This window comes from Anomaloglossus baeobatrachus, chromosome 5 (assembly GCF_048569485.1).
Source record: "Anomaloglossus baeobatrachus isolate aAnoBae1 chromosome 5, aAnoBae1.hap1, whole genome shotgun sequence".
NCBI lineage: Eukaryota > Metazoa > Chordata > Amphibia > Anura > Aromobatidae > Anomaloglossus > Anomaloglossus baeobatrachus.
The window spans coordinates 339008619-339033051 of NC_134357.1; the positions used below are offsets into that span (position 1 = coordinate 339008619).

Sequence of the window (24433 nt, forward strand, 5' to 3'; positions counted from 1 at the left end):
ATCAATTATTAGATATATGACACTGAAATAGCTGTTGCAAAAACCCAAATTGTTATAAAGAAAAAAGGTTAACATTAATAGGGGTGCCCAAACTTTTTCATATGACTAAAAACTGCAACATACGTACCAGAATCACTGACATGTGAATGGGGCCTTACATGAACAGAAGGGCACCAACAATTTTGTCCATGTGTGCATATGCATTACATCATCAGTGGATCTTATCAAGAATTACAATGTATGCCTATATAACCAATCTAGGCCCACTGTATTGAGGTGTTTCCAAGTAGATGTGCACTTTACTGAACTAATCTTTTCTACAAATCTTGGATGTCCATCTTGATAACTTATGCTCTTTTCAAGCATTCTGATAGATGTTCCGCCTGTATCTTACCCACTCTCCACTCACACACTACAGATGAATGACACAAAACACTTAGTTTTATTTTTCTCGTCGTTTACAACTTGAAAACAATTTCAGTCATAGCAACACGCATGACAGTGCTGCAGTACCATCACCAAAGTGCATGCATATTATACCCATATTCCCACTAACAACATTTCAAATCTATTTTTTAAAGTTCAACACAATCCTCCACTCCTACCTCATAGTTATAAAAACATCGGCATCCAAAATCAAGCTCAATAAAGTACAAAGGATAGACTCAAAGAACAAAGTGCATTAAAAGATAATCGCCACTGTAAACATAGTTATTCAACAGGTTTATATCTACACATAAAACGTTCACAAACCTCATCTGTCCACAATCATTGTTAGGGTGTAAGTAATGACTTGTAACAAACAATATAGATACATTTTTTTTTTTAATGTGTTAAAAAAAAAAGTAAGGTGCACCTTTGTAAAACAAAAAAAAAAATATGTATGGATTTTCATGGACATTGCAGAATTTAATTCTTCGATATGGTTTTGTGACGCTGCAAGCTTTGAGCTCAGTGGGCATTTCCCATTCTCTGCTCTAAGTGTTCTAGATTCTGGTGAAGAAGCAATTTTAGAGAAAAAAAATGCAGAATATGTTTAGGCATTAAGTTTTAAAAAGGCAGTGTTTTCCGGTTTTGTTCTTTTATGAGGTACATGGCAGTTTTTGGGGGTTTTTTTTAAAACAGAAATATACAGGCGATTACAAATGAGCAGTTTCCCAATAAACCCATCTGTGATGCAGCTTTGTAAAATATTGCAGTCCCGAGAATATTTATATTCATCTTCAAATTAAAATTTATTGCATTTTTTTTGTATATTGCTCCCAAATATTTTGTAATTGAGAATATATATATATATATATATATATATATATTTATTTTTTTTATTATATACACTGCAAGCTTCCATGTATGAATGCACCAACACAACAATGTCAATTTAATAAATGGAGCTGGATGCCTCTCACAAACTTCCTTGGGAAGTATCAGGTTATTGTAACACATAGCAGCCCTTGCAGGGGTTGCTTGTTTCACCTATTGAAAGATCATGGCTTTGCATAACGTAGAACAAGGAGCGTTAACTTATCAGTAGTGTCAGAAAAGAGAATACATTAAAAACATACATATGTTACAATAGGCTCATTGCATCAGTTTCTGAGAAGTGGTAAAAGCAGGTGTGAAAGAAAAACTGCATTCTGGAATTGTGAAGAGTCCAAACCTGCTCCTCATTGTGCCTTAGGAGATTGAGTGTCCTGTTTAGTAGTATATACTTTTCTCAGAGGGCAACTATCAGTTATCCATGGCTGTAGGCAACAACGATATATACCTAAAAGATCCTTTCTTCACACTCTTTATATTAAAAAAAAAAAAAAAAAAAGTATATATAATATATACACACACACACACGTGTAAATACCAGGAATTATCAGAAGTTGTCACTATATGAAATTCTTTAGTAAAAATGGTGAACTTTACTGAAGGAAGACCGGCAAGAGAGGCATTAGTGTTACACGTCTACATACTTGTACTCAGTGTTAGTATCATAAAAGCAGTTGCATAGAGCTAAAGTGCTAATTGTACAGCAGATACTTAAGTAGTGAGCACAAGGAAAATCCGTCCAGGAAACTATCAAAACATCCCACTCTTCCATCTTCCACCCCCAGTTAAGACATACTGCCAATAGTAAAGAGTGTTCCGTTCACCTGTTTATATATTGTGGTTAAAACGAACACCGTCACGGAGGTTGTACATACTACTGTGCATAACACCTCTTTGTAAGCCATAACCAGGAGTTTGACAGGTCAAGACTGAGTTGGCCAAGCGGCTTCTCCTGGAAAGTATGGATACCATGTGGTCTAGTTTGGACCTTATAGAAGTGTAATGATATTGACGCTCCTTTGTAAGTTTCTGTAAAGAATCACGCATTGGATATTCTGAAAGATTTAGATTACTGCCCGTCATATCAGAAGAGCGACCAGAAGTACTGGAACCAGTACTGGATGCAGACGAAGAGGAAGAGGATGAAGATGTGAAGGAAGAGGATGATAACCTTGATGTAGAAGAGTTGGATGTTGTTTGAGTATATCCAGCTGAAGACCCTGAGACACTTGCTGTTTGTGTAGTTGTAGACCTTGAGAGTACCAAGGTTTGGGTGGATGCCGCCCTTGCCAGAACAGCAGTTTGTGTTCCAGCTGTTGAGGTAGACACATTTGTTTGAGTAGTTGCATTCACTACTTCCACAGTCCTCAAACTAACGCCTGGCTCGGTCTGAGTGGCTACACTCTGAGTCTCTTTAAGGCCAGAAATTATTTCACAATTCTGCATCAAATCATCATCAAAAGCCTTAGCTTTCATAGATGGATCACTGCTCCTATCCCATATTGGTTTAGCTTCAGTAATATTTCTCTTTGGAGTACTAGAGACCTTTGCCATCTCCAAATGCAGAAGATTGCTCAGTATAGTATTTCTCTGAACTGCTGGATTACATGGTATCTTGGCCACAGATTTTGTTTGGTTTTGAATGTTGGAAATCAACTTTGTACTGATTGGTTTAGACTGAGCATAGAGGATCCTGAATTGGAGGTCGAATTTCTCTACCACTTGTCCATTTAGTGTGAGCATATTACTGCTGTTGAGCTTGCCATCCATCCAAGTGAAGCTACCAAGACATAAGAGAAAACACGTGAGATCACATGGAGTTCAAAATATATATACATACATATATATATAAAATCGTATAGCATTACGAACTAAGGTTAACTAACATGGATTATATTGTGTTAATAGCGCACCTATAACTTCCGGTAGCAACCTTCAACCCATCCACAAGCAGAAACTTCTCGCGAGCCTTTCCAACAATCTTGGCACCAGACCTGGTGTAATAGTTATTTCCAGTTAAGGTTCGGACCCTCATAAGCTGAGAGAATGGAGCAGAAAGTAACATTTTAGAAGGAAAAAAAAAACAAAACTATGAATATATACTAATGGGATAGAATAAGGTCATCTTTAGACTATACCTGTTCATTTTCAATGGAAACACCAAGGTTCAGGCACATAGTAAGAAAGTGTGGCAGCTGCGCTTCATCCAGCAAGATGTAGACTGGAACCCTGCGTTTTCGGCAAACTTCATGAATATCACGGAAGATGTCATTATCAGTAAAGGAATCCATGACCACCGCAATCACCTGGAGCAAGAAACATGACAATTTCATATTATAGTCAATTACTTCACAACATAACCAACAGTGGAAAGAAGAGTAGGGCCAGATCAAGATTCATTATTGGTACAAGGCTCCAGATTCCGATCCACTGGTTCTCTATGATACTATTTGAAGATCACATGGCTCAATAATAATGTTGTGTATATTTTGGGGAACAGCAATTTGAGGGCAGTGTAGTTTACAACTTTGTAACTTGATACCCTAAAAGCAGCAGATCTTTAGAAGTGTTGATCCTACTGACAGATTGCCTTCAGGCTATGTTCACACTAGAAAAATGATTTTTCTTAAGAAATTTCTTAAGAAATTTCTTAAGAGTGAAGGATTGTGCACCTGCGTTAAAAAACGCACCAAAAACGCACCTGCGTTTTTGCCGCGTTTTCGGTGCGTTTTTACCGCTGGTTGCTCCCTGCGTTATTGTGCCAATTATCTATGGCAAAAAACGCAGTTAGCTGCAGAAAAGAAGTGACATGCTCATTCTTTTTCTTAAGAAAATCTACTGAAAGAATTTTCTTAAGAAAAAAACGCAGTGTGTGCACAGCTAATTTTTTTTGCCATAGGTTTTGCTGGGGAATGTCTGCAGAAAGGTTACAAGAATTTCTCAAGAAATTTCTGCAGCAAAAACGGACCCAAAACGCAGGTAAAAAACGCAGTGTGTGAACATAGCCTTAAACTGATTATAGGGACATGTAGGTCATAGAAAGCTAAATAAAATGTGTAACATGGCAAAGGCTATGTATCCCAGAGGTGGTTTTCTTCTGTGATGTAAACCTGGCATGTCTGTGCTGGTACCTGTAGTGCCACAAGTTTTGCTAAGACATTTAAAGGGCCAGGTTTACGGATAGCTGGAGAGATGGGTGGGTCTGGCTATCTTTATACCCCTGCCCACGGGTGTGTCACGTTTTTAAAATGGTGTCTGGTTGTTTGACACTAGTGGAGGCTGCTGTGCCTTTTGGAAGTAATCCCTGAGAGAGGGGGATAGCTTGTCCTGACCAGGAACAGGTACCATACCCTGTTTATGTTGTTTTGAAGCCGCAATAGGGCTTTGTTTGAGAGCTAGTTTATGTGGAAGAAATAAACTTGCTCGACTCTTAAAGTGAGTGTTCCTGTCTGCTATTTGAATTGCTGAGTGATTACCCCCATTACAAATCATACCTTGATATCTGCGATCCAATATCTTATTCTACAGGAATCCATATTTATTTTTTTTATAACTAAATGATGAGCTGTTCCAGGCTATGGGCCGGACTCTGATCTCCCTGAGAATCTGCCTCCAGAGCTTATTATAAAATAAACCAGGAGTTACCAGTGTGAGGCATGTAACCAACTGTAAGATGACAAATTTCAGTTCTATGGTACTAACATGTTAGCAGTAGTGATAAGCGAGTATGCTCACTGCTTGTTACGTGATCGAGCATGGGGATGCTGGGGCGCAACTCAAGGACAGAGTATAATGGAAGTCAATAGGAAACCAAGCATCGAGTAACAAGCAGTTGCAAGAATGCTGGCTCATCACTACTTAACAGCTGCAGCATTAACAGCTCTGCTGTATGGCAAAAATATTGCAACCCTGTCTGCCTGTGAGATGGAGGCTGAAGCTGAGAGGAACCTGCAATGTGTCAGTTAGGCCAGGGCCACATGGAGACTAATATGCAATCCTCGCATGACACTCTACTCACACTGGCAGCACAGCGGGAGCCGAGTGTCACTGCGACTGAGGTCCGATCATGCGATCAGATCACAGCTGCGGAGGGCGGGCCGGCTCTGAGGAGGGGAGGGAGGGATTTATCTTCCTCTCTCCTCTGTAGCCGGCTATTCTCATTCTCGCCCTGCACTCGCGGTACACCGGTGTACTGCGAGTGCAGTGCGATCTTTCTCTCACCCCATAGACTTGAATGGGTGCGAGAGAGAGACTTATCGCATTACACGCGGTCTGATTTTCAGGCCATGTGTCTTAGGCCTTATAATCACACACAGCTCTGCAGTGAGAGCAGGAGAGATTAGAACGGCCATCACACAGGTAACACAAAATAAGCTGAAGGCAGAGTGTCATGCAGATCTGTGTCGGGCTCATACATTCTGTTTCCGATTACCTAAATGCCGATATAGAAAGCCTAGGAGGGTTGATCCTACTGACAGATTCTCCTTCATTAACCTCATTAGGTCAGCTTTTCATGATTTCCGCAATCTGACAACAGTGATTAAGGATTACTGCTATGTAATTCTATTCTTGCTCCATGTGAGATGCTCAGAACATTACCTGGTGTATATTTGAGACCTTGGCTCCAGTCTAGAAGACAATGAGTTGATTCTCAAATTCCCCTGTGGATTAATTTGACTATACAAGATACTTGCACTAAGTAGGCCTTTCAATCAAATATACTGCATAACTTGCCAAAGTCCAGACTTGTTGAATTTTTCGTAGCCTTAAAGTGAAAATGCCTTAGATACAACATCACCGCCTACACCGAGCCTCCCAAAATAAATGGCGGCAACCTTGGCACACCTCAAAGTCATAGTCTTCATCAGTGGTGCCCAAGGTTTGGAAGCAATTAAATGTCAGCAAATTTCATACACGTTTATGCACCTAACCATGCACTTCACTAAGTCTTCTGTAAAGAAGCCCATGTCACCACCCCTCTTTTCACTATCTACGGTAAATATCCAAAAAGAAAGTTTGAAATAAGTGTCCAGGTCTTCAGCACGAGATCCTTCAAGGCCACCTGCGCTTTAGGACTAAAGAGGGAGTGAAAAGTCTAAAAGTTAAATCTGACAGCACCTGGCATGACACTACCATTCTCTAGGAAGCATCGATCCACCCTACCTCCCACATTACAGAAGTCTGTCATCTCTTCTCCAGCCCTACTTCGAGCACACCATGTCAACTGCCATCACTTACAGAGGACCTGTCACCATACTTCTATCATTTAGACCCCCCTTGGTATATATAGATCATAAAAATTACTAAATAAAAGAGGTACATATCCAATTCAAATTAAAATAAATGAGGAAAATATCATCAGGAGCAGCAGGAATAAGAGCAAAAACAGGACACTTGACCTACTGATAAGTAACAGCACAGAACGACTGTTCACATCAAGTACAGGCACTCGGTGCATCAAGGTGTGGCCAAACAATTAAAGTACAGCTTCCCCCTACTTGTTTTCCATCCATCTCCATTCTTCCCTGTTTGATCGACACCTCTGGCTTCATAAAGCCAGGGAAGGGTGTAAATAGATGGAAAACAAGCAGGTAGGAAGGAGCACTTAAAGGTTTGGCCACATCATGATGCACAAGCGCCTGTACTTGGTCACCACACAATGACTGTTCAAACAGAGTCCCTTTAACACTGTTGATCACCCTACCACAACCTTTCCAATATGCTTCCGTTTATGGGTATTAAAGGGAACACTCATGGTGCCTGAACCAGAGCCCTGCATGTTCTCCACAATGCTGCAGCGTTTTCAGAGAAATCCGGCCAGAACTATTGGATAAATCCAGGACTGGTCCCCAGCAGTTTCTCCCGGCTTTACTCCCCTAGATCAACAGGTTTCTCCCAATGTGTGTACAGGAAAAGACCTGAAGGTTTTGGTGAGTGGAGAGAGGCTACCGGGGACATGCATCTTTGACCGGTAGTCACTGGCCAGCTTTACAATACATTTCATCTGAAATTTCGCACTGTTTTCTGAGTAAAGGAGTAGACAACTACATTAATGCAACCAATGCATGATTCATGCGGACTGTGGTTTGGAAAATCATGAATTTACTTTTTCAGGTTGTTTTAGCCATTTTGCTCCATATGTAAGACTCTACTACTATTTCTTAATCCCTTGCATTTTCTGGAATTTCCTCAAGGCTCAGTGTTGCGGTAGGTCTACTCTTCTTTCTGCTTCTACTGGACAAAACTGTTAGCAATTATACAATTCTTGTGAAATCACACCTGCACTTCAGGCAAATCACCAGTGATTGCTTACGCTCAAGTTCCCCATACAAAATAGACTGAGGTCAGCTGAACATGCGGACATCGTTCAGTTAGCGATCTAATGAGTATGGTTGCGCCGGCCAAATGAAGGTCAGAAAAGATGTTGGTCATGCTCATCTGATTTCGGACTGCTGAGAAGCTGCCAGACGACAGCTTTCTCAGAGAACACAAGAGCGCTCAACAGTGAGAGCTCCAGTGTATGAGAGAGTCGGCCGAGATAGCTGTCAGCCAAAGGATCATGTGGCCAATACACATCTAATGTGTATGGACAGCCTAAGATTAGGTCCTCTCAATCGGAAACTGGATTCTTCAAATACTGAACTTGCATTTTCCATCATCTAACCTAAGTAAATTATATTAGTTCAGTGTGTGATGCTGCCATAGCACATAGGCAGCACGCTCACCACCTTAGAGATATGCACACTCATGTCACCTCTCACAAAATCCATCTCTTAAATCAGCTACGTTCCCACAGAGGAAGTAGTCACAACTTGGATTCTTGATCATTTTGGTCTGGTCAAAAAGCTCACTCCCTTTAATCCTCAACGTAGCAGGCAGGTAAATAATTCTGTTGAACTGGTACCCCAATGCATGTAACCCTGAACCAGTCACTGCACTGGTGGTAAATTCATCACCCACCATCTACCACCCTTACCGTTCTTTATGGTCTACCAAAGATTGGAGACTTTAAATAAAAGATAGATAAAAGACTTTCTGTGCTGCGCCAGTTCACTGGATTTCACTACCCAAGACAATTAGAGTACAAGATACGACAAGCTTTGTGGAAAGGTATCCAAACTGTAAACCTGACTCCATATTTGTGCATACACAAGTACTGGCAGGGTGACTGGCTGATCGAGTCTTTTGTGTAGCCCAATATGTAAGCTCTTGTGTGCAGGGCCATTCTTATTGTTTGATTTGTTGAATAAGGTGTTGCTGGGTGATGTATGATAATAGAATGTATGATTTGTGGGGTATTACAGAGTAGGTTGGCACTATAAAAAGATTATTTAAAAAGGTTTACCAATGGAACAAATACCTTTGAGGTATTAGCCCAAACAGTCATGTCTTGTCTGGTATGAGGCATTCCCCTCTTGGCAACATATTCTGGGGACAGGTGAGCAGAAGGAATGTGTCACATAGAAGAATGATGGCTCACTGCACAATTTTGCAAGGTGAGGGAGAGTGTGCGCATGTGTGTGCCTGTATGGGAGGGGGGGGGGTGTCATTTTTGGGGGGCAAGCAAGTTAAGACACAGGATAAATTAAGGACTTGTAAAAAAAAAAAAAAAAAAAGTCAAATTCCCAGCTGATTCAGCAAACCCCGAGGGCTCCACTAATGCTGATGCTACGTAAACCATGTAGTTGATCTTGAGTTAACAGGACAGGTATGTAAAATAACAGCCTAAAGCGGTACAATAAGTTAAGGAGAAGGGGCCTATGTTGACAATTTTCTCAATGTATAGTTTGAATGGGGGGGGAGGGGGAGTAACAACCTCTTATATAAAAGGTTCTATTTCTAGAGACATAACTCCCAACATATTGAAATTTAAAGGGGTATTCCCATGTTGTCCACTTACGCCGTATACATTGGACATTCCATAAATATGTAGTAGATGTTGTCAATGGGACCTGCTTCTATCTGGAGAACGGAGCCCTGTCAAGCTACACTGTCCATGGAGAGGAGATGGCAATTTCCATACAAGTGAATGGACATTCTAACTATGGTGCATGTCAGGGCCCCATATTCTCAAGACAGAAGTAGGTCCAAGTCATGGAGTGACCCCACATCCTCTATATCTTGGCGAGATATCATGTGGACATGTTCTAAAGGTTTCAGATGGGAATACTTCCTTAAACCTTAGAGATTTGGGCAGTAAACGTGCTTTTGGCAGAATGCATCACCGTCCAATAACTACCTTTTCTGACTTCCCTATACACATGTACATATGGCTCAACCAAGCATTCAAGTGTTTTCAATGGGGAGAGAGCTGCTTCTGGAGAAACATGGTGGCTGCATATGTTCTTGTAAATCCAGAACATCAGCAGCACTAGAAGTATGGGATCAAATCTCCCCCAAGGAAACTAGCAAAGCTTCTGATCAAAGTTTGAGAAAGGCTCCAGAGAGTTGAAAGATGGTGTTGGTGAATAAAGTATCCTGACTTTCACCATTTTGGATGTGCTGCCTTTTTTGGATTTTTGTACATCTCCTACAACAGCATGTCAATGGGAGGAAAGTGTCCATCACACAAATTAGGTGGGTGACCAGTCCCAATGGGTTTGGCTGAATATAATGTGTAGAGGTTTGTAAGGCTAGTTTCACACATCCAGCATTTCGCCGGATTGCTGGACCCGGCACACTCCAGTACAATGGCATTGCGGCAACCTCCGGTCACATGCTGTCAGTATTAGGCCTAAACTACACAGCGGAAAAAAAAAAAAAAAAAAAAAAAAAAAAAAACGGCATGAGTGGAGTGCGATAAAACATCGCATTCCCCTCGGACCAATTCTAGCCTGTATGTCAGCACACATGAGCGATTATTTTCTCAGCCCTAATCGGACCGAGAAAACAATCGCAGCATGCGGTGACTAATGCGAGACTCTTTTGTCTCACACCCATTTAAGTGAAAGGGGCAAAAGAAAAATCGCACTGCACTCGCAGAACACCGGTGTACCATGCATGCAGAGCGAGAGTCGCAATAGCCGGCTACGGACGAGAGAGAAATCCCTCTCTCCCGCCTCTCTACCCCCCGCAGCTGAGGTCCGCTCGCAGGGTCGGACCTCAGACGCAGGGACACTCGCATGAGACTCGGCTCCCGCTGTGCTGCCAGCGCGAGCAGAGTTTCATTCGAGCATTTGGCCCCGGCCTTAAGCCAGCTTTACACCTTACAATTAGGTGTGCGATCTCGTATGCGATGTGACACGCCCAGGTCGCATATGCGAGTGAATGAGATTGCACGTAGGTCGTTCATTTGCTGTCACACGAGCGTTAGTAGTCTATGTTAAATTGGTCAATTTTGTGTGCGATCCTTTAGATCATGTGTTCTGTGACGTATGCATTGGGCACCTTTTTTTTTTTTATTATTTATTGACTTGCCAAGCGTGTGTAATGTGTAGGGATGCGTTTTTACTATGTCATCTGCCATTCAGCTCTGTTACATGGCCGCTAACAGCAGACACAGACAGCCATGTAGCAGCGGTGAATGGTAGTTGACAGCAGACACAGAAAGAGCCGCACTGTCAGAATGAACTCGGGTGAACCTCACCCGACTTCATTGTCATGCTGCGGCTCTGTCTGTGTCACGTCCTGATTAGCGGTCACCTGTGAAGGGCTCACCGGTGACCGCTAAACTCCTGAGTAACTGAATTGAGCAGCCCTCTCTCATATACTCACCGATCCCCGGCGCTGCACGGTGTTCACACTGCTCCGGCGGCTTTTACTGTTTTGAAAAAGCCGGCCGCCCATTAAACAATCTCGTATTCCCTGCTTACCCCGCCCACCGGCGCCAATGATTGGTTACAGTGAGACACGCCCCCCACGCTGAGTGACAGGTGTCACACTGCACCCAATCACAGCAGCCGGTGGGTGTGTCTATACTGTGTAGTGAACTAAATAATTAAATAATTAAGAAAAACGGCGTGCGGTTCCCCCTAATTTTAAAACCAGCCAGATAAAGCCATACGGCTGAAGGCTGGTATTCTCAGGATGGGGAGCTCCACGTTATGGGGAGCCCCCCAGCCTAACAATATCAGCCAACAGCCGCCCAGAATTGCCGCATACATTAGATGCGACAGTTCTGGGACTGTACCCGGCTCTTCCCGATTTGCCCTGGTGCGTTGGCAAATCGGGGTAATAAGGAGTTAATGGCAGCCCATAGCTGCCAAAAAGTCCTAGATTAATCATGTTAAGCGTCTATGAGACACGTTCCATGATTAATCTGTAAATTACAGTAAATAAACACACACACCCGAAAAAAATAATTTATTAGGAATAAAAAACGCAAACATATACCCTGGTTAACCACTTTAATCAGCGCCGGTGATCGGTGAGTATGAGAGAGGGGGTAAGAGGGATAGACTGACATGGACAGAGAGAGAGGGACAGAGAGAGAGGGACAGAGAGAGAGGGACAGAGAGAGAGGGACAGAGAGAGAGGGACAGAGAGAGAGGGACAGAGAGAGAGGGACAGAGAGAGAGGGACAGAGAGAGAGGGACAGAGAGAGAGGGACAGAGAGAGAGGGACAGAGAGAGAGGGACAGAGAGAGAGGGACAGAGAGAGAGGGACAGAGAGAGAGGGACAGAGATAGTGACCGACTGACAGAGATTAGTGCATGACAGACATTGTGAGGCGCTTCAGAACGCAGCTTTTCAGCTGCGCTCTGAAGCGGACCTTTTTTAAGCTGCGGTGCAGAGCGCACACCTGCGCACATAGCCTCAGACATCAAAATCGTATGAGGGATGTCACACGTTTCAATTGACTAGGGTCGTGCAACAAAACGTCCAATGTATGAGGAATAAACGACGTGTATGCGATCACCGTATTTGCGTTCAATCTTGATTGCACGTAGGTGTCACACGCGAATACGTCACGAACGATGCCGGATGTGCGTCACTTACAACTTGACCCCGACGACGGATTGAAAGATTTATTGAAGTGTGTAAAGCAGGCATTACAGTATTACATTGTACTGGAGTGTGCCGAATCCGGCGAAATGTCGGATGTGTGAAACTAGCCTAAGAGGAAAACTCAAATACAGTTAGCTTCTAATTCTGTTTTAGTTTGCAAAACACTCAAAATCCAGAATAGAGGTTTTAAGAGTCAGTAAGATTGTTTTTTTAGGTTAGTGCCATCTACCAGTCAAATGGCTCTGCCCAAGTTTTAATAAGGCCACAATAGTTTTCAAACCAAATACAGGAGGTCCTCTGGTTACGATGGTCTCGAGTTACGTCGTCTCATAGTTACGACGCTACATTCTGACTTCCGTGCAGCAGCGGAAGAATACATGTAGAGTCCAGTGCTGTACACTGTACCTGGCGCTCTGCACCGCACACAAAAGGTCCGCTTCAGAGCGCAGCTGAAAAGCTCCGTTCTAAAGCGCCTGCAGAAGTCGTGCGCTCTGCATGCTGCCTCTCCCTATAGACAGCATGCAAAGCGCACGAAAGAAGTGACATGTTACTACTTAGAACGCACGCTTCGGGCAGCAGCCGAATCGCTGCGTTCTAATACGCCACGTGCGCACGTCTTCCAAACTAACCTGCAGCAGTACTTCAAGAAGGTAGAGAGGCCTGCAACAGATCCTGTACCCTCTACCTCAGCTGCCCCTCTTGACTCACCGGCCCCAGTGTCTTCAGCACCTTCCTCCCAATAAGCCTGTTCTCTTTGGAATTATCTTTGTTTATTACAGTGCACTGTTTATTACTGTTACAGTACAGTATTTCATTATAAGGCTATGTGCGCACTTACCGGATTTTGCCGCGGATTTTCTGCATGTTTCGCTGCAGAAAATGTTCATAACATCTCTGCAGTGAATCACCAGCAAATCCTATGGAGAAAAAAAATCCTGTGCGCACTGGGCGGAATTTGACAGCTGCATGTTTTGCTGCGGGATTCCTGCAGCAAAAACAAGTGCATGTCACTTCTTTTCCGCACATCGCTGCGGGATTTCACTCCATTGACTCCAATGTTAATCATGAAATCCCGCAGGGAATAACGCAGGCAGCAAATTCTGTGCGGTTCACTGCGTTTTCCTGCGTTATTCCCTGCGGTATTTCGCGGTTTACCTCCGGTAATGTACATCGCCTGTCTGCGGTTTTGCAGGGAAGTGATGTCATTACAGGAAGAGGAAGCCATGCAGAGAGTAAACACACACACAGATCACAGACACAGACATCACAGACACATAGAACACACATAGAAAGAAAACGGAAATATAGAAAACAAAGAACGTGGGCTCCGCTGCATATTTACCTTCCAGCCGAGGTAAGCACACAGCGGCGGCCCGGTATTCTCAGGCTGGGGAGGGAGAGGGGCAGGGTTAATGTCCCCCGCCTCACTCCCCCTCCCGCAGCCGAGAATATCAGCCGCAGCTGCCCCGGCACTGTCGCATGCATTATCGGAGTGTCCTCGGCTCTTCTTGCCACCGTGTAGCAGTGGCAGCAAGGTAATACAAGGGGTTAATGGTGGTGGGGGACCACCGCCATTAACTCCAGGCTTGATCATGGCAGCGTCTATGTGACAGCTGACATGATCAACCCGTAAGTAAAGTGAAAAAAACAGACACAGAAAAATCCTTTATTTTAAATAAAACAAACAAGCCTCGTTCACCATTTTATTAACCCCCCCGAAACAAAGCTCCGGCGTAATCCACCGCTCCGGCGTAATCCACAGGTCCAGCGCTGCTTCCATCCAGCCGCGACTGTCACAGACACAGCGCTGAATGAAAGCAGCAGACAGCAGAGGTAATTACCGGTCATTTCCCACAGCCGGTAATGTGAACTCACTGCCGACCGTGGGAAATGCAGCGATCTGTCCTCTATCTATTCCTCTGTCTGTCTATCTATCTATCCCTCTATCTATTCTTCTGTCTATCTACTATCTCAGAATTAAATGAATTTTTTTTTCTTCTTCAATGTGCTTTATTGCATTGAATGCAATAAAGCACATCCCAACCCGCACGCGGCAAAACCGCGGCAATACCGCGAATAATACCGCGGTAAACCGCATGCGGTTTTCGGGTGCGGTTTCCCGCGGTTTTTTACCGCGGGTGCGGTAATCTTTGAGAGGATGCGGAATTTTCTCAAGAAAATTCCATTTCCCAGTGCGCACATAGCCTTAAACGTACTATACTGCACAATATTTTACTGTACCTGTGTTTATTGATGGTATTGATTGTATGGTCCGACTTACGTCGAAATTCGATTTACGACGCCGCGCAAGAACGGATCAAGGTCTTAAGTCGAGGACTACCTGTAGTGTTCAAAACCATTCTTCTATGCTAAAAAAAAAAAAAAAAAAAAAAAAAAAAAAAAAGGTTTTCTAGACATTACAGCAGAGTTGCCATGAGGGCTATGGGTTGGGATCCTATGTCTGTGGTGATCAGTGAACGAATTGGACCACTTTGAACCATGAAGCCATGTGGTCCATCGCCATACAAGCACTCATCTTCATTACCAAAAACCATTCTTAAAGGGAACCTGTCAGCAGATTTGATGACTATAAGGCTGGAGTCACACTAGCGTATGGCATCCGATGCGAGAGCAACGGATGCGATATGCTAATGACCCCTCGTCTCAGGCTCTACTGCGAGCGTGAGCTGAGTGTCATGCAACTGTGATCTGATCTTGCGATTGGGTCACAGCTGTGAAGCTGAGGGCGGGCGCTGCAGAGGAGAGGGAGGGGTTAATCCCCACATCTCCTCCATTGTCAGTCTGTGCTTATATCACACTGCACTGGGATGACATCAGAGTGCAGTCCGATGTATCTCTTGTACCCATTCACTTGAATGGGTGCGAGTGATACGGCTCTTGCAGAAAATTGCAGCATGTGGCTACTTTATTCGCATCCAGCTGACCAACTGCTCTCCCTCATTGACTAACATTGGTCAGAGTGCAATGAGAAATCTCACATTGCACTCGTCCGTTTTTCACGCTCGTGTGAGCGTGCCCTAATCTGCAGCCACCACCAGTGGGCTCTTATATACAGCATGTTAGAATGATGTATATAAGAGTCCAGGCCGCTGTGTAGAACGTAAAAATCACTTTATAATACTTACCTAAATGGTCGCTGCGGTGGAGTTGGGCCATATGGGCGTCTCCGTTCTCCAGTGCTGACACCTCCTTTCGGACATCTTCGTCCTCCTTCTGAAGCCTATGTGCATGACCCTTCCTACGTCATACACACTCGCCGGTCCTGTGCAGGCGCACTACAATACTTGGATCTACCCTGCTCAGGGCAGATCAAAGTGCACCTGCGTAGGACCTCAATGCTGGTGAGTGTGGATGACGTAGGATGCATCATGTACCCCGGCTTCAGAAGAAGGATAACAAAGATGGCTGAAAGAGCAGGCGCCGGCACCTGAGACACCTATATGACCAAACTCCACTGCAGCGAGACCATTTAGGTAAGTATTATAAAGTGATTTTTACGTTCTACACAGCGGCCTGGGCTCTTATATACAGCATGTTAGAATGCTGTAAGAGCCCACTGGTGGTTGCCACAGCTTATAGGCCCCAAATCTGGTGACAGGTTCCCTTTAAGCAGCATTTCAAGGAATTAGAAAGCCACCAATTTACTAGTCATAGCTGACTTTATGACAAGAGTCATAGCAAGCCGCCTTCAAAGCTATACTGAGCAGTCATAATGATGTATGTCAAGGTACAAGCCCAAAAATAATGCTCCAACCTTGTAATTCAGTAAATGCCTTGCTAAAGCAGCCTTAAATAGGCATCAGATCAGCGTCTCATTAGCATTTTCTTAAGTTACACATAAAATATGGCATTTTTTTATATTAACCCATAAAATTTTAGCAGCTTCCAACAGATATATAGATAACTGATGCAGTAGACCTCCTGACTGGTGGTCTGTAACGTACCCTCATCAGATATGGGGCAGGAAACAGGAACGGTCAGACATTATGGAGCTCCACTATAAAAGCGGTGTGGTGAGAATCACAGGCTCCGTGACCGAAGCCAATATTGACACCATATGAAAGCCATGATTACTTCTATTGAAGGCGTCCCACAAAGCCCTGGTCACCAGGTTACTGGAAGATGACGGTTGGGCATTATGATCGGGAAAAGGTTTTATTGAGCCAATGCACTCAGTATAAGCTATAAAACCACTCCCACTGGATAGATGTGAACGTTACAAATCCTCTATAATATGGAGACCGGTGATGGTGGAGGGAGGGTGAGCCGCATCTATGTCACCATCCAACAAGGGACATGCAAGCCACAAACACTTCCACCACACCACGGTCCCCCAAAGTGTTAATGAAGCTCCCCCCTTCTGCTGACGTTTCAGAAGTCTAATATTAAATCTACCGTACACATTACATGGCTGTTGGCCAAATGGTATTTCAGCGAAAAGTCATGTCTGCCAACACAAGAACCATCGTGGCCAGCACTCCTGTGCTCTGTGCGAGTCGGTGGCTTATTTCCCAGTGACAATATGTGGCATTGTAATATCGAACAAGTCAGATCGGTACTCCCCCCCCCCCCCCCCCACAACCAGAGGTTGATCAGGATGCACATACAGACTGTCCGCCAAACCTGTCGATATTGGCGGTTTCAGATAACAGTTTATTGGGATGTCCCAGTGGTTAGCAGCGCTGGGGTCCTGGGTTCAAGTCCTACCAAGGACAACATCTGCAAACAGTTTGTTCTCCCCCCGGGCGCCAGAGGTCCAGTTCAGCCTGTCCCCCGTCCCCCCCGGGCGCCAGAGGTCCAGTTCAGCCTGTCCCCCGTCCCCCCCGGGCGCCAGAGGTCCAGTTCAGCCTGTCCCCCGTCCCCCCCGGGCGCCAGAGGTCCAGTTCAGCCTGTCCCCCGTCCCCCCCGGGCGCCAGAGGTCCAGTTCAGCCTGTCCCCCGTCCCCCCCGGGCGCCAGAGGTCCAGTTCAGCCTGTCCCCCGTCCCCCCCGGGCGCCAGAGGTCCAGTTCAGCCTGTCCCCCGTCCCCCCCGGGCGCCAGAGGTCCAGTTCTGCCTGTCCCCCGTCCCCCCCGGGCGCCAGAGGTCCAGTTCTGCCTGTCCCCCGTCCCCCCCGGGCGCCAGTTCTGCCTATCCCCCGTCCCCCCCGGGCGCCAGTTCTGCCTATCCCCCGTCCCCCCCAGGCGCCAGTTCTGCCTATCCCCCGTCCCCCCCAGGCGCCAGTTCTGCCTATCCCCCGTCCCCCCCAGGCGCCAGTTCTGCCTATCCCCCGTCCCCCCCGGGCGCCAGTTCTGCCTATCCCCCGTCCCCCCCAGGCGCCAGTTCTGCCTATCCCCCGTCCCCCCCAGGCGCCAGTTCTGCCTATCCCCCGTCCCCCCGGGCACCAGTTCTGCCTATCCCCCGTCCCCCCGGGCACCAGTTCTGCCTATCCCCCGTCCCCCCGGGCACCAGTTCTGCCTATCCCCCGTCCCCCCGGGCACCAGCTCTGCCTATCCCCCGTCCCCCCGGGCACCAGAGGTCCAGTTCTGCCTATCCCCCGTGGTCCAGTTCTGCCTCTCCCCCGTGCCCCTAATGTACATCCTGCCCCATCAGACACTTTTGGGCTACTCTCCCCTCACCCCCAGCACTGGGCTTTGCTCTTCAGGGGCTCCAGTACCAGATAGCGGGCTTCCAGTCCTCCACCCTCAGTGCCCACCACGTTCACCCACCTCCCTGGCGGCCTTGATCAGAGTCCTGGCCGCTTCTTTGCAGCTGTAGATGGTGTCCCCGAAGCCGGGCTGGAAGTGCACGTCCACCCGTGTGACTCCCCGGTACGAGCCGGCGCTGAATGCCGGCCACCCGAGCTCCAGCAGCGGGGGCTCCACGTCCGAGATCTCCGGGTAGTAAGTGACGGAGGAGCAGTCCCTGGAGGTGGACACGGACACCTCGTCCTCCCCGCACTGGACAGCGGCTGCCGAGCTCAGGATCTCCCCGACCTCCGGCTCGGACAGGAAGCCCGGCACCTTCTCCCTCTGCAGGAAGAGCCGCAGCGCCTCCGGCCCCCCGGACAGCAGCTCCTCCAGTGCCAGGCGCTGGGACTCACTGTACAGGTCCGGCGGGGTGGCGGGCCAGCGGGTGCCCAGGAGCAGATCATCCAGGCACTGCGAGCGGTTCATGGCCGTGTCTGTCGGGACAGCCAGCTACTAAGCGTCCGGGACATGGATCACTATTTATAGGACATTTAAATCCAAACAAGCCCGGGGTGGAAACCGATTGGCTAAGTAAACACGCCCCTAACCAATGAGGAGCCTAAAAACAGCCTTGCCTACAGGAGGTGACAAACCACACCCCTCAATCTGTGAGAAGGCCCCGCCCACATCCGGGATCGCGCTGTCCCTGAGGACGCGAGTGGAGCAATTTGCAGGATTTTTCCATTTTTTGCAGTAATTTCACAATCACAGTGATTCCACAGCCACTTCCTTCTCCTCACAGGCTCTGGGGTCAGCGCAGGGCTCGGTGGGGTCCAGGGCCAGAGTGGAAACTCTGGTGGGGGCCCAATAACGTTAACATTTTTAGCCTAGGGCTTCATGCGCACGCTGCGTTTTTTGCTGCGTTTTTGGCTGCAGTTTTGTCAGAACTTTCCGACATCTGACTTCTCAGCAAAGTCTATGAGAAGTCAGATTTGCTGTGCGCACGTTGCAGTTTATTTGTCAGCAGGTTTTTTTGACAAAAGTTTGGGACAAAAAAGATGCAGCATGTTCATTCTTTCTTGTGTTTTTGTCAACATTGTCACTAGTGACAGGAGCCGGATCACCAGTGTGAGCCGCTAAAATATCTAAATGGCTCTTTACGCCGTCAAAACCCCGCCCACCCTCAGTTAAACTCCGCCTACTTAGCAATCTAATTGGCCGCTTGTAAGTGGGCGGGGTTTAGCCGCTTGTGGGCGGGGCTTTGGCGTCGTTACTATAATCTTAAATATGTGTTCACTTGGGGTGAACACATATTTAATGAGCTGAGAACGATCTGAATGAGCCGTCTCTTTTTGGTGAACGGAGCCATGGGAACCGGATCACCCAAAAGAGCCGGACTACCCATCACTAATTGTCACCTATTGAAATGAATGAGGGCATCAAAAATGCAAGGAAAAACGCATGCTATCAAATTGGTGCGTTTTGCATGCGTGTTACCTGAGGTTTTGTCAACAAAAACGCAGCGGGTTTTTTGGCATGTCGGTGTCTCTCTCTCTCTTTTCTCTCTCTGTCTGTCTCCCACTCTCTCTCCCCAAGCGCTTCATACTCACCGATCACCGGCTGTCACACTGCTCCTGCTGCCTCATCTTCTTCCCGACACGCTCATTAGCCTCATACATATTCACTCTTCCCCCCTTCTGTGATTGGTTGCAGTCAGACGCACCCCCATGCTGAGTGACAGCTTTCTGACTGCAACCAATCACAGCCGCAGGTGGGTGTGTCTACACCGTACAGCACCACTGAAGTGAGTCACTCTATCAGCGGTGATGTCACTCAGGTTAGCCGCAGTCACAGCTGGAGACCTCCACCTGTGACAGCAAATCACCCGAGTGACGATTAGCGGTGCCATCACTCAGGTGATTTGCGGGCCCAGCTGGAGTCCTCCACCTGTGGGCGCAAATCAGGCCGCTACTGAAGTGAGCCTCAGCTGGAGGACTCACGTGAGTGACGGCACCACCAATCGTGCGGCTCACATCAGTAGCGGCCTGAACCTCACAGCAGTGAACCCGTGATGTCACTGCTGCGACACACGCCGTACTGCGGGACCCGTAGCTTTGACGTTAGGGGTTCACCGCAGTTCATTCTGATTGCTGCGGCTCTTTCTGCACTCACAGCTGGCAGTCATGCTGTATGGCCGCTGGCTGTGACAGAACAGGGATGTAGCAGAGCTGAATCGCCGTGATACTTTGTGTGGATTACTTCAGAGTAGAGGGGTGTTTGGGGATTAATAAAGTGGTGCAAGGGGGCTTTTTATTTTATTTCAAATAAAGGATTTTTTTGGCTGTTTGTGGTTACTTTCACTTACAGATTAGTGATGTGGGGTATCTCATAGACGCCTGACATCACAACCTAGGGTTTAGTGGCAGCTATGGGCTGCTATTAACCAATTATTACCCCGATTGCCACCACACCAGAGCAATCTGGAAGAGCTGTCCAGCGCCAGAATTGGCGTATTTTATGGATGTGCCACTTCTGGGGCGGCTATGGGCTGCTATTGTTAGGCTGGAAAGGGCCTAGTAACGATGGCCCTTCCCACCCTAATAATATCAGCCCCCAGTTGTCTGTTGTACCTTGGCTGGTATTAGAAAAATGGGGGGACCCCACGTCATATTTTTTTTTTTAAATCATATAATTTAAAAAAAAGCGTGGGATCCCCTCTATTTTTCATAACCAGCCAAGGTACAGCAGAGAGTTGAGCGCTGCAGCCTGCAGCTGCTGCTGTTCCTGTGCTGGATAAGAAAAAGAGGGGGACCCCACGGCATTTTTGTTTACCCCTCAAAAATTAAAAAAACAGCTAGCCAAGCTGGGTATCCCTCTATCAAGCAATTCTATTATTTCTTTCTGTGTATTCTCTCTGTTCTTTCTTATTATCTAATCCAGGGGTGGAGAACCTCCGACCCGTAGGCCGTTTGCAGCCTGCAATAACTTTTTCTGTGTCCCCCGGGCACATTCACAGGAACTGCAGTAGTCATGCGGCACTCGCGCCTTTGCCGGCCGCCGGCCCTTTAAATCCCAGTGCGTGATGCGAAGAAGCACATGCACTGTGGGTAGATGCTAGAATGTACAGGTTTCTTTCAGATCCTGATTGCAGCCCATACATTGTAACAGACTTACTACTGAAGACGCTAGAATGTACAGGCCAGGCTCTTTCCGGGACCTGACTGCAGCCCGTACATTCTAGGATCAACCCTGGCTAGTGCTAGCGTGCTCAGGGCTTACCTTGTGGGCGGGGTAAGCAACGCTGCGCTCCTGTCACAGAAGAAGAGGGCCAGCAGATTTACCGGCCTCCCTGCTGTACAAGCCTCCCGTCTGTGCTGTGTGACTCCTCCCTCCAGTACTGAGTTGGCAACCTATCAAAGCCCCCTCCCCCCCTTCCCCTTGTCCAGAGTAGTGATGGGTAGTCTGGATCTTTTGGGTGATCCGGTTCCCATGGCTCCGCTCACCATAAAGAGCCAGATCTTTCAGCTCGTTCTCGGCTTCTTATTAAATATGTGTTCACCCCAGGTGAACACATATTTAAGATTATAGTAACGCCGCCAAAGCCCCGCCCACCCACGGCTAAACCCTGCCCACTTACAAGGGGCCAATTAGATTGCTGAGTAGGCGGAGTTTAGCCACGGGTGGGCGGTGTTTTGACGGCGAAAAGAGACGTTTAGATATTTTAGTGGCTCACACTAGTGATCCAGCTCCTGTCGTTCACAGAGCCGTATATTTGTGTCGGATCGTTCGCAACCGACACATCACTAGTCTAGTGCTGTGCACCCCCTCTGTGCTGTGAAACCCATGCTGCCTTTTAGTGCTGTCACTGCTGCCACGTAGTGCTCTCCCTGCTGCCTCCTAGTACTGTCCATGCTGTCACCTAATGCTCTTAGTGCTGTCTGCTAGTGCTCCCACCTAGTGCTCTCCATGCTGCCACCAAGTGCTCTCTGCGCTGCCACCTAGCGCTCTCCGTGCTGCCACCCAGTGCTGTCCGTGCTGCCACCTAGTTCTGTCCATGCTGCCACCTAGTGCTCTCTGTGCTGCCACCTAGTGCTCTCTGTGCTGCCCCCTAGTGCTGTTCGTGCTGCCATCTAGTGCTGTCAATGCTGCCACCTAGTGCTCTCCGTGCTGCCACCTACTGCTCTCCGTGCTACCACCTACTGCTGTTCGTGCTGACACCCACTGCTATCCGTGCTGCCACCTAGTGCTGTCCGTGTTGCCACCTAGTGCTCTCTGTGCTGTCCGTGCTGCCACCTAGTGCTGTCCGTGCTGCCACCTAGTGCTGTCCGTGTTGCCACCTAGTGTTGTCCGTGCTGCCACCTACTGCTCTCCGTGCTGCCACCTAGTGTTCTCTGTGCTATCACCTACTGCTGTCCGTGCTGCCACCTAGTGTTGTCCATGCTGCCACCTAGTGCTGTCCGTGCTGCCACCTAGTGCTCTCCGTGCTCCCACCTAGTCCTTTCTGTTGTGCCACCTAGTGCTGTCCGTTGTGCCCCCAGTGCTGTCCGTTGTGTCCCCTAGTGCTGTCCGTGCTGCCCCCTAGTGCTGTCTGTGCTGCCCCCTAGTGCTTTCCGTGCTGCCCCCTAGTGCTGTCCGTGCTGCCCCCTAGTGCTGTCTGTGCTGCCACCTAGTGCTGTCTGTGTCGCCGCCAGGGCTGTCCGTGCTGCCACCTAGTGCTGTCTGTGCCGCCGCCAGTGCTGTCCGTGGCCCAGCATCTTCTGTGATGTATACGCCCCTCCTGTTATGTATATGACCCCAATCTCTCCTGTCATGTATGCGCGACAGCCTCTCCTGGGATGTGTATGCCACAGCCTCTCCTGTGATGTGTATGCACCAGCCCCTCCTGTGATGTGTATGCCCCAGCCTCTCCAGAGCGAGACAAACCTGGAAAAGCAGTTGTGAGAAACAACATGATCAACATCACTGAACATCATAGCTGCACCAAAGAGAAGCAGCTCCGGCCACCACAGTACGGGTGAGTTAACTAATTGTTTGACCAAATATAGCAGAGTAGTTTTCAATTAATAATTTGGTGCGGCTCCTGAAGGTTGGTAGAAAATTCCAAATGGCCCCCGGCAGTAAAAAGGTTCCCCACCCCTGATCTAATCTATATGTTCTTATTATGCATCTATCTATCTATCTATCTATCTATCTATCTATCTATCTATCTATCTATCCATCTACAGTAGCTATCTAGCTATTTTTACTATCATCTATTCTACCTAGGATAGGGGAGTATAACCTATGGGCTTCGCTAGCAAAACCAGCGGGTGAGGTGACTGCACGCACCGAAGCTACCACCGCACAAGAATTCACTGTAAGGTGACCTTCAAGGACCAAAGAGAGAGAGCTTCACGCCGCCCCACAGGGTTCACGGGCACTGATACAGGGTTCAATGATCGAAGGCGCAACACAGGAGGGAGAAGCAAGCACAGGAGTCGGCCAGGAAAGGGTACACTTTAGAAACGTGCACTGGACTCAGCCTCCGAACTACCTGGGATCGGCTGGAGCCCATCACAGTGAATCCCGGCACTCTGAAGGTGGTCACTGACGTGTGTATAACCTTGAAACTGGCTACAGTGAGTAAAGATCTTGAGACTGCTTCCCTGTGTGACTCTGTTATTCACCCGCGCTTCCCGCCCTGCAACCCCCGCCATCATAGACTACTACTACCACCCCCATCCACCCTGGGGCCCAGCTCTACCTGTGGAGAGCCATACCAACCAAGCTGTGTGACCATCTGCCCCAGAGGTCACCATCCCGCAGCGACGGCACCTAACTTGCCGCATACCGCAGGTGGCGTCACAAATCAATCACCATACCCTATATCTTTATTAAACGACACCACCGGGGTCACAGAACGGGCCGAGCCACCGCGACATCCCAGCAGCTGAAGAACCGCGGCCTGGTATCGAGTGCCCCGGTGGGTGCATCACAAGTACCCAATCTGCAAGGGATAAAAAAAAGCCAATATAACTTCTGAGCTCTCTGGACAAACTATCTGCACCATCTCTGAAGCTACTTACATAAAATAAACTCTCTTGTGATGTCACAGCAGCGTTCTTGGCAGTATATCACTTGCTATGGCACAGCAGACAACCATGCACGGGCAGCAGCAACAGAGGACTGCAATGTAAGAATTTTATAAGGTCCCAATTCTAGTATTGTCAAGGTCAGAATGACGATGATGATGATGAGACTCAAAGGATCTCTCGATATCCGGCTGCTGCTTCTAATTAAAAATGTCATGTGTGCACACGAGAATGAAAAATAACTGCACAGCAAGTCAGTTATGTCTATCTCCATGACTGGCTCTTAACCAAGTGTGTTCTTTATTGTTTGAAAGAAACTCTAGACCAAACAGTAAGGGGGTGTAAACAAAAGTTTTAGTCCAATCAGGTATCGTAGGTCAGGGCTTCATGACGTAGAGAGATCTGCATATTC

General features: G+C 47.3%; 1 protein-coding gene across 1 annotated transcript; it reads right to left on the reverse strand.

Annotated features, from left to right (window-relative positions):
• Nucleotides 1-792: 792 nt before the first annotated feature.
• FAM83D (family with sequence similarity 83 member D) lies at nucleotides 793-18446 on the reverse strand. The gene is made up of 4 exons (XM_075347557.1): nucleotides 17990-18446; nucleotides 3456-3623; nucleotides 3231-3355; nucleotides 793-3097 (listed from the first exon to the last, which is right to left on the reverse strand). The coding sequence occupies exons 1-4, from the start codon at nucleotides 18434-18436 to the stop codon at nucleotides 2146-2148; spliced, it is 1692 nt and encodes a 563-aa protein (XP_075203672.1). The 5' UTR covers nucleotides 18437-18446; the 3' UTR covers nucleotides 793-2145.
• Between the last annotated feature and the right edge of the window lie 5987 nt (nucleotides 18447-24433).

Bases quoted from the DNA above. Each gene is read 5' to 3' on its own strand.
- FAM83D (XM_075347557.1), bottom strand. From the start codon at position 18,436: ATGAACCGCTCGCAGTGCCTGGATGATCTGCTCCTGGGCACCCGCTGG. The intron at 3,624-17,989 runs GTGGGTGAACGT...TTCTTGCTCCAG, and splicing joins TGATCAAGGCCGCCAGGGAG to GTGATTGCGGTGGTCATGGA. The intron at 3,098-3,230 runs GTGCGCTATTAA...ATGTCTTGGTAG, and splicing joins GTTGCTACCGGAAGTTATAG to CTTCACTTGGATGGATGGCA.